Source organism: Hippoglossus stenolepis, chromosome 17 (genome assembly GCF_022539355.2).
Source record: "Hippoglossus stenolepis isolate QCI-W04-F060 chromosome 17, HSTE1.2, whole genome shotgun sequence".
NCBI lineage: Eukaryota > Metazoa > Chordata > Actinopteri > Pleuronectiformes > Pleuronectidae > Hippoglossus > Hippoglossus stenolepis.
This window is the reverse complement of record NC_061499.1, coordinates 21,919,067-21,928,848: the sequence shown is the minus strand read 5'-3', so window position 1 is coordinate 21,928,848 and position 9,782 is coordinate 21,919,067. Positions and strand designations below refer to the sequence as shown.

The 9,782-nt window shown below is 39.8% G+C and overlaps 1 protein-coding gene across 2 annotated transcripts in view; it reads right to left on the bottom strand.

Moving 5' to 3' along the window:
* Window positions 1-162: 162 nt before the first annotated feature.
* Window positions 163-9,782, bottom strand: part of vars2 (valyl-tRNA synthetase 2, mitochondrial) — a 20,948-nt gene continuing 11,328 nt past the window's right edge. For both annotated transcript variants that reach the window (XM_035182196.2, XM_035182198.2), the window contains 9 exons: window positions 8,567-8,635; window positions 8,390-8,468; window positions 5,473-5,603; window positions 4,665-4,817; window positions 3,850-4,098; window positions 2,617-2,728; window positions 2,275-2,468; window positions 1,197-1,346; window positions 163-407 (listed from right to left, as the gene is read on the bottom strand). In XM_035182196.2, the coding sequence (XP_035038087.2) occupies window positions 330-407; window positions 1,197-1,346; window positions 2,275-2,468; window positions 2,617-2,728; window positions 3,850-4,098; window positions 4,665-4,817; window positions 5,473-5,603; window positions 8,390-8,468; window positions 8,567-8,635 (1,215 nt within the window). In that variant the 3' untranslated portion in view covers window positions 163-329. The remainder of the gene's footprint in view (window positions 408-1,196; window positions 1,347-2,274; window positions 2,469-2,616; window positions 2,729-3,849; window positions 4,099-4,664; window positions 4,818-5,472; window positions 5,604-8,389; window positions 8,469-8,566; window positions 8,636-9,782) is intronic.

Genomic DNA, 9,782 nt, shown 5'->3' with positions numbered 1-9,782 from the left:
TAAAGTCATGAATATGCATTCGATAAGTCCTGATGGAAACAATTTCAATGGATGGATGTTGTGTAAAATTTGCCGTCAGCATCGCAACCTAAACAGAATTAAACTTTGCAACCTGCTCAGCTTTGTGAAGCCTTTATGTGGTGAAAAACTGCAGTGCCATAGTTTGACAGTGAGATTAGGTTTATTATATGAACAACATTAATTATATGATACAATGTCTCATTCAGTCAAGCAGAGTAGAGATCTCAAGTTCAGAAAACATTATGAACAATTCAAGTTCATCAGTTCTGACGTCCAGCAGTTCACAGTGTAACGCCTGGTGGCTGCAATTATTCTGTTGTTTGATTCTCTTGCAGCATCTTCAGCTGGTCCTCAATGGTTTTCAGTTCCTGTTGCAAGGCGGACATCTGAACACAAAGTCGAGCTACAATGTTTATCACATTCGTTTTTTCATGCTTGCTAGTATATAATTAGACAACATCATAGTGTGAAACTACAGTAAAATACTGAACTTTCTGACATTCCTCACGAAGCGAGTCTTTCTGATGCATTGGAAGAGCCCTCATTCCCCATCTCATCCCATTGGATGCCCAATCCTTTATGAAATTTTAGTAAATTCCGTTCAGCTAGATGTTATCAGCTGGCCCCACTTACTGAGGGACCAACGTGCTTAATGTTCTGGCTAAGCTCTGTTTTCCCCAACTGAAAGCACAAAGTGCACTGGTTTGTTATTTAAAAAAAATAATCTATTTTGTGTTTTTCTTCACTATTACATTTGGCTGGCTGGCGTGCACACACACACACACACACACACACACACACACACACACACACACACACACACACACACACACACACACACACACACACACACACACACACACACACACACACACACACACACACACACACACACACCTATAATTATGGCACACATCCTAATTGGTGTTCCTGCCTGAAAACATCTTTATGCTGGCAACAGGAAGTAATCCATGTAGGACAATCATCCTTTGATTTACGTAAAATGTTCACAGACTGTTCTACACTTGATAAACAGCACTATAATGCTGTTTTGGTGCTTGTTCTCCAGCGCCACATTGTGAAAACAAGAGGCAACAAAAATGCGTAATACATGATGATGACCAACTACATATAACCCATAGCAGCTTCCCTGCATCTGACTGCCCAATGCTCACCTTATGGTCCACCTTCTGCCTGACATGAGCAGGAACCTTGGTCAGGAAGTTTGGAGATTGGACTTTGCAGAGAATTTCCTTCAACTTTGGAACAAGCTTGTCTCTGCGCTGGGAGAGCTGCAGGATCTGTTTCTCTACGTTCACTCCACTCTGATAGAGGAAACCATATAATACTATATGTTACACATCAACATCCTCATCAACACTTTGAAAACGTTCAACAGTGGAACATACCAGCATACTGATGTGCATCAATGTGGATGCATTTTCAATTTGCCTTTCAATGAAAATTCTGTTTTGATGCTTCCACATAGGTATACTACATGCTACAATTGATAATTACGTTCTGTGGCTGCTCTCTGGCATGAATACAAATGCTGAGCAGCCACAGTTGATTCTGATATTGTATAAAGATGACCAGAGGAAAAATTCAAGGGGCTCATTGTTAGGGATCAGATGGCAGGCAGGGTTGCACAGTCAACCAAATTGATATATGACAATGTATAAAGTAAAACATCACATAGGACAATGCCATAGGGGGTTCCAATGCTAACAGTCATTAGCAAAATCATTAGCATTATCACTGAAGTGAAGAAAACAATCAGCTGCAGCTTCTGATTTACCCAATAAATTGCCAAATGAATATATATTTGTAATGCAAACAGTTTTATGTATTCTGATTCAAAGAGCTTGTCATTGAACCTCAGTAATATTAACTCATCCAAAGTAAGCTAACTTTTGTCTGGCCACATCCAGCGGCGGCAGCTTTCTACAGCATCACGAAGCAAAGTTTGCCCTCATTTATAGGAGAGGAATTATTCATTGCATACATTGTAAAGTATGTAAAAACACCCTCACTTGTTTTCTATATAAAATTTTGCCTATAAATGCCCTCCATAATTCAAAATAACTTTGGTCAGTCAGTCATTTATTTCTGTCACACAAAACCAAAAATGCAGAGATATTAGCAATGATATAATGTAAAGATAAGTGGCATATTTTCACATTTAAGAAGCTGGAACCATAAAAATGTGGGGGTGCATGCCTGACTGTAACATGAGCAGCTGTGGGCACACACCTGAACGTGAAGGTGTAGCTGACATGAGTGGTCCACCACACCGATGAGGCTTCCTTCAGGTGGAGGAGTGGAGTGGAGGTTGTCTGATCCCTGAGGACAGTAGATATGGAGGCACGAGGTCCGGCTTAAAGTCCAAACAGCTGACCCAAAGTGAAGGAGGACTTGGGCCTGACTGGGTGAGCACACTGCCCACACTGAAACACACAACATACAAGCAACATGAAAATAATATTGATTTATCATTTTTGTTTATTTGATAAAAACATTACAGAATTTCTATATGCCAATCTTAGAGAATTCATCAGATAAGTGTAATTTTTAAAATATGGTTAAATAACTTACTGGCAGGTTTATCTTTGGTCATGCCACACTGAGCTCGTAGTGAGCGGGCTGTTCGGATCACTTCCTGAATCAGCAGAAAAGCACTTTCCTCTTCAGGGAAATGCCAGTGTGCCTGGGAGGATGGAGAGGGTAAAAAAAATAACACTTCAGCTAAACACAAAGAAATGAGCATGGTCACGTAAACAAGAGGAAACTAGCAGAGTAATAACTTCAAATTTACCAATAGGGAAGGATAGTATATCAGCACTTTATTAGGAACACTTGTACACCTGCTTTTTCATGCATTTATCAAATCAACAAATTCTGAAACTGCTGACCACTTTGGATTTTCCCAGACAACAGTTAACGCGAAAGGTAAACAAACTAAGTGAAGTTTTAAATTTAAAATCAGAAGTCCATTCGCCAAATGTCATTGAAACTGAAATCCTGTAAAACCACACATTTTAAGGCCCTCTTGTTTTCTCTATGCGGTGCCATTTTTATTCAACAAGTTACAGGTTTCTTTTTGTCAATTGTCATATGCTAACACAAAGTATGTAAGTAAATACAAGTAAATACAAAGAGTTTTGGTGGTGATTAATTGAGAAAACATTTGATGAAGTTTGAAAGATTTTTTGTGTCAAAGCAGTGTACAGTGATGCACTGTTTAGTCTGCATTAACTGCTGTTGTGCTAACTGTGTGAAGAGTTTTTAAAAGTAAATTCTGTTTCCGTGGGTGCGACGTTGTCCGCGACCTGTGGCAGCTGTGTACAACGCTTAAGTATGAAAATCCTAGATGACCACAGCCAGCTCCTGGCCTCGGGGCAAAGGTACTAAGTCCCCAGTGCAAGAAAAACATCTACAGGAAATCATTTGCCCCTATTCCCATAAAATATCTTAATCAGTAAAAAGACCATCACTCCTTGTGAAGACAGTCACTCCTTGTGATGACAACTTTTTATCAATCAATTATATTTTGTTGTGTGTTTTATAAAAGTGTCTTTTATGTAAACGTTACTTTTAAATATGAGTCTGTTTGGATGTGACATGCTGTGTTTTTAATATACCTTTCATAGCACTTTTAAAGTATTTTTTATTTCTATTTCTATCCAGTACTAAGAAATGTACCTCAGCCACTGTAAAAAATGTAAAAGGTTAAAAATATCAAATATAGGTTAAAAAAAACATGAGAGAATATTTGTTTCATGTTTGTTTCTTAATGTGGATGAGGAGGTTTGATGGTTGTGGTCCTACCAGCTGAGAGGAGCAAGGGTATGGTTGTAAAGACAGGCTGGTCTGGGAAGCAGCTCCATGTCTGAACGGCTGGAGTCTCTGCCACAGCTCCTCAGTGATGAAGGGCATGAAGGGGGAGAGCAAGGCTAGAGACACAGACACACAGTGGTAGAGGACACTGGTGGCCACATGCCTCGTGCTGTCACTTCCCTCTGTGTCAGGCTGGACCACTGCCCCCTCATCCTGGACCAACACAGGCTTCACATGCTCCTGTAATACAGACACAGCCAAGGAAATTACAAACAGCAGATACTTCCACTTCGATACTGAGAAAACTACTGTCAGCTTCACTAAAATACCAGCTTTGTTTACCTTAATCTGTTTACATCAGTCTTTGATACCATGTAATTTAGCCACCCTGTTGCCATGAATAAATATAAATAGTGCATTGCTGCATCTACACAAATACGTTTAGTCTACTCCTGGTGCTCAAGACTCAAGAGTTTTCAAGCTCCTAAAACTAACATGTTTGGAAACCCTGCTTGCCCTGTGTTATTGAAAACTGCAAGTTTGCATTTTGCACAGGACAGTGTTGCGACTGGACTACCAGTGGTGAATGTAGAAACAGTTACTGTCAGTGATAGTTCCACCTCATAAGTCCAAGAAAAGTAATCCCTGCTCTTACTTTTCACAATTGCTGTTCCTCATTCATGTGATATGTGTTTTCAGGTGCTGTCTCATCTCTCATTTAAGACAGCAAGTAGATTACAGCAAAAAAAAAAAGGAAACAAGGAAGGATCACAATGACATTTAAGTGTAGACATACTGCTCCTCACCATGTAGACATCACACAGGCTGTGGACCCAGAAGGAGTACAAGGCAGATGTGACAGTGTGTAACTCATAGGCTTCAAAAGCCTGCTCACACTGTAACACTGTGCTGTAGAGTCTGGAGCAAATCCACCGGTCCATGCTGCTCAGAGGAGTTGTCTGAAAATTGGAAAAAGGGATAACTGTAAAACACAGAAAACAATTACAAAGTGTATTCAGGTAATCTTTGAGATTAACTTTACAGATTTCTCATTTCAGAGCAGAGCTTCACCTTAGGTCTCCATTTTTATGTTAGTGTAGAAACTCAATGTTTGATTCACAGATTTCACTTTTCTCATTCAGTTAATTTTTTACATAAGTCCAAACATGAGCAGTTACAACCGATAAATTATGGGAACACACAACAGTAGGAGCTATTCTTAAAATTTAAAGTTAACACTTATGTGGCCTGGGTTTCTATAGTATGGACGGAACCTATCACATTTTGGTATGTTCTCTATACTTTCTTAAAGAAACTGATCAACATTTGGGAAAGTTGGTTGAGTGTAAGGTTATCAGATCATATTGATCTAATGTCTGTGTGGTAAGTATGAAGCAGTCAGCCTAGCTTTGTAAAAAGCTAGGCTGACTAGCTTTTTGGCCAAATACACCAACCAACAGCTTCATTAAGAGCTAAACACATTCAAGTTCCCCACTTGTAATTATAACTTGAATTCTGAGGCTGTCAGTATATACAAGTTGTAAAATATGCATCCATCAAAATAAAAGCACAACCTAAACAAACATTATGGCTTTCATGGGTTCTGTGCCATACCTCTTCCAGGGATGCCACTGGGGCTGTAATGTGACCCAGCACTCCCAGTGTGAATCTTAGCGTTTGCCACATTTTGTTGCAAAAGTGTCTGCAGCTCAGTACCTGAGAGACGGACAAACTGATGTCTTCTCCTGATAAGAGACAGACAAACACACAGCGTGAAGGTAACTTTGCTTTTATGGTGAATAGTTACTAGTGGGAGAAGAAAGGACATGAGTCAACAATAAAAACAGCAATAAAAACCACAATACAAACAACAGATGGATCAACAACATAAAAACAGTCAAGAGTGAAAAGATAAAATCCTGCAACTATTTATACATGCTTAGCGATAAAGAGACTTAAATGATGTTAATGATTGCCTGTCTGGTTTCAATAGATTGAGTGTTTCACAGTCGGAAGGCTCGAACGGCAAAGGCCCGGTCACCATTAGTCATAAGCCGGGATCTGGGAACAACAAGTACAGCTGCGTCCACTGATCTCAGAGAGCGCCCGGGCACATAAGGAGTCAATAGATCTTTTAAGTAATTTGTAGCAAGTCCATTTAACGCTTTAAAAGTGATCAATAAAATGTCTATATCAATCCGAAAACAAACAGGCAGCCAGTGTAGGTGGGCTACCACAGGAGTCATGTGTTCATATTTCCTTCGGGCAGCAGCGTTTTGCCACAGTTGGAGTCGATGAATGGAGCTTTCACCGATACGAAGCATAAAGTGCATTACAGTAGTCCATGCAAGAAAAATGAAAGCATGTATAAAACTATGCAAATAGCCGGAAACTAGAGATTTTTTTGAGCTGATAGAAGCAAGACTGAACAGCATTCCTCACTTGAGCAACAAAACAGAGGTCTGCATCAAATATCACAAAAAAGATTTCTAGCTGCCTGCTTCATATTTTAAGAGAGGGAGCCGAGTTTGCTGTGAACCTGGATGATGGAGTTTGTTAAGCCAATGGCTATGATCTCCGATTTCTCATCATTCAATTTTAAAAAGTTTTGCGACATCCAGCATTTGACATCCTTTAGGCAGGTAAGGAGATTGTCTAAACTACTAGAGTTTCTGGACTGAAGAGGGACATATAACTGAGAGTCATCTAGGGCTGGACGATATGGCCTAAAATCAACATTGCGATAGTTTTTGGCTATCTCATGATACACGATATATATCTCCATATTTTGAAATCTCCTCTAAATCACTGTACAAATGTTAAATTCAACCCTTTGATGCACATATTTCACCAGTATGATGATTCAAGTAGACACTTTTTTATGTACATGCAGAAAGAGCAAAATCACAATCAAGTAAGTAGCAAACTTGGCTGCTGCACTCACAAGATTTTAAGAAATTAAAATAAATAAATAAGGTAGGCCTTCCTTCTGTTGCCTAGTTCTCAAAGACCCTTCAAAAAAACAGAGCTCAAAGCAACAAAAAAGTGCATTCAACAAGAATCCTTGAGAAAGATAATTCAAAACCATATAAGTTAAAGTGCACTTTTTCAGTTTGATCAAGTTTGTAACAACAGATCATTTAAAAAATTGTTAAATAGCATTGTGTGCAAACGACAGAGGCAGAAGTCCAGGCTGTGACTGTGAAAACCTCACTGAACAATAACACTCCCATCACAGGAGGAGTGGGAGCGATTTAAACAAACACTAAGTTACTTCATGTACTGATCAGGTCCTAATAACTGATGAGTGTTTATTAATTAAAGTGAGAGCAGGTCAGCAGGAGAGTGGAGGAGGACACGATAACTCCAGCTCGGTACAAAACAACCTTCTGATCATTGTGCAGCTGTGGACCAGAGAGAAACTCTGTATTTTCACTGTTTGTTTCCAATGTTCTTCAACAAAGTCACTTACCGGCTTCACATTAACGCTCCTCTGATCTCACTGTGTGCTCGAAGGCAGCACTTAAGTCTAAAATGCTTGTACCTCTATCTGCTGTTAAAAGTAGGTTGCTGGAGACCTTCAAAGGGGCCTTCAGCCTTAAAACCTGACTGAGAACTGCTAAAAATATAATTATTATTCATGAAAGAGATTAATTGGTTTGAGATTATTTTCTGGAGCACCTTAGATAAAAACGATAATTTAGAAATAGGTCTGTAATTGCTGTGTAGTAAAGGGTCCAGATTGGTTTTTTTTCAGTAGCGGTTGAATGATTGCGTGTTTGAAACAATTTGGGAAGATGCTGGCAGTCAGAGAGTAGTTAATAATCAATCAAATAAAAGGACCAACAGTAGGGAATCCCTCTTTTAAAAACTTATTTGGGATAGTACCTAAAATGAAAGTGGAGGATTTCATCTTGGAGATAAATTTACTAATTACTGGATGCTAGCAAAGAAACACATTATCACCTGCACCTCTTCAGCACCCCTAAAGTTGGTCCTGGCTTAACTTTTGCCACAATACAATACAAGGTTTTCCAGTGCGATGCTGTTAGCCAATAACAAGCGTGTGAATCCTGGTGGATTGCTTTGTTATTAACAATTTATTAACAATTTATTTATTATTAATGGTGATGTTTGCCTTGCAAACATCACCATTAATAATAAATTCAATGCTGCAGTGATAACTTTCCAGAATTTATGTCCTCTGTGAGTATTATAAACTGTTGTGCAGTGTTTTAGCAGCAGATGAGCCTTCAAATACATAATCTGTTACTCCAACTTTTAAGGAGACGCATTGCAGATCTCTTGCCAAAGGTAACAGACAACCAGCGAATGAAAAAGATTTGGGCAAACCAATCAGTAGTCCTGTCAGCTCTTCACTACAGTCCCTCACAACTTATCTCGCTCTTTCAGTCTAGTTAAAGTTGTATCCCATCTTCTTTTCCTGCAACAGTGTTTCACATTCACACAGCTCCACACATTCATTCTCTCTGACAAATGGTCTCTTTTGACAGAGCAGAGAGTCACTCACCCTGCATCTTGTGTGAGCAAAGGGCGAATCTCAGAGCGTCCGTTCCACATTGAGGGATCCCCTTAGGGAAGTCCTTCCTCTGTGGGGAAGCAGATGTAGCAGACAGATAAGTGAGGAAGTAATGAGTGTGCTCAGTCAGCTAGAAACACATTCAGATAAGGAGAGATAAGAGCTGACCTGTGCTTCTATGGCAACCAGCTGCTCCCTGGGGTCAAGGTTCCCTTCCATCACTTTCTCCTGAAGTCTCTTGGAGGAAAAACAAATATAAGGGAATGTGATTCACAGCAGAATGACTTTTGAGGAAAACGCACCAGACATCAGTCTAAATGGGCTGTTACCTATTCACAACTATCAGCTACACTGTAACTTTGCAGCCCTCTGGCAGCATTACTCTTCTCATATCCCAGAGAATATAAGCTCCCTTCACTTTTCATCAGCTCCTACTTCTGAGAATGGAAGTTATAAATGTATCTTTTTCAAAAATCCAGTGTTTTTGATGCAAAATAAATGAGTGCCTTGTTGTAGTGACTTTAACAGCCACAATACCGTCTGGGGTAGCAGTGGAGGTATGGGCCCTGACCCACGACCTCACGATTCTTCATGACCCAAAGGATAATGCATCCTTCCAGAGTGCATCATCCTTAGTGGATATAACCAATCCAGCATAGATTTGACTCTTAAAAGCAAAATAAGCCTGGGCAACTATCAAAAAGTTGAACTCTGAAAAGGAACACCAGTCAAGAATAGCTGCCATTACCGGCAAAGAAGTAGCACAATAACTGCTGCTGAATGGAAAGCCTAACAATAAAGAAAGGGGATATCTAAAGAAAAGGAAACAGGACTGGGCCACATCATGCAAAACTGTGACAGAAACTTTGAACTGTTCACCTTAGAAGAACTGAATGCGGCAATGAAACACCTCACATTTTGGGGATAAAACTAAAGGTTGACTCCTGTTGTTATTAAACACCTGTGCGATAGTCTACCAAATCCCAAAGATATAGAAAAAGCAAAGGTGATGGATTTACTGACCCAGCATCTCCCAAAAGTTATCAGCCAATATCCTTATAATGTATCATGTACAATATATGAACGCATAATCCTATTCCGTCTACTTCAAACTGTTGAAGAACACCTCTCAGTAGACCAAGCCGATCCCGCTGCAGTCAGGTACTTAGCCTGGCACAATACATCGTGGACGGATTTGAGACCAAGCAAATAAATTGCACAGTCTTTGTCACAGTTCACAGCTGCGTACAACACAGTGGATCACAGGGCACTTCTCTTGAAGGTAGCCAGAATGGTCCAGAACTACAAGATAGTCCACATTATAAAGTCGCTGGTTTTCAATTTCCAATTCTTTGTGGAAATGGATGGCAGACAAAGTAGATGG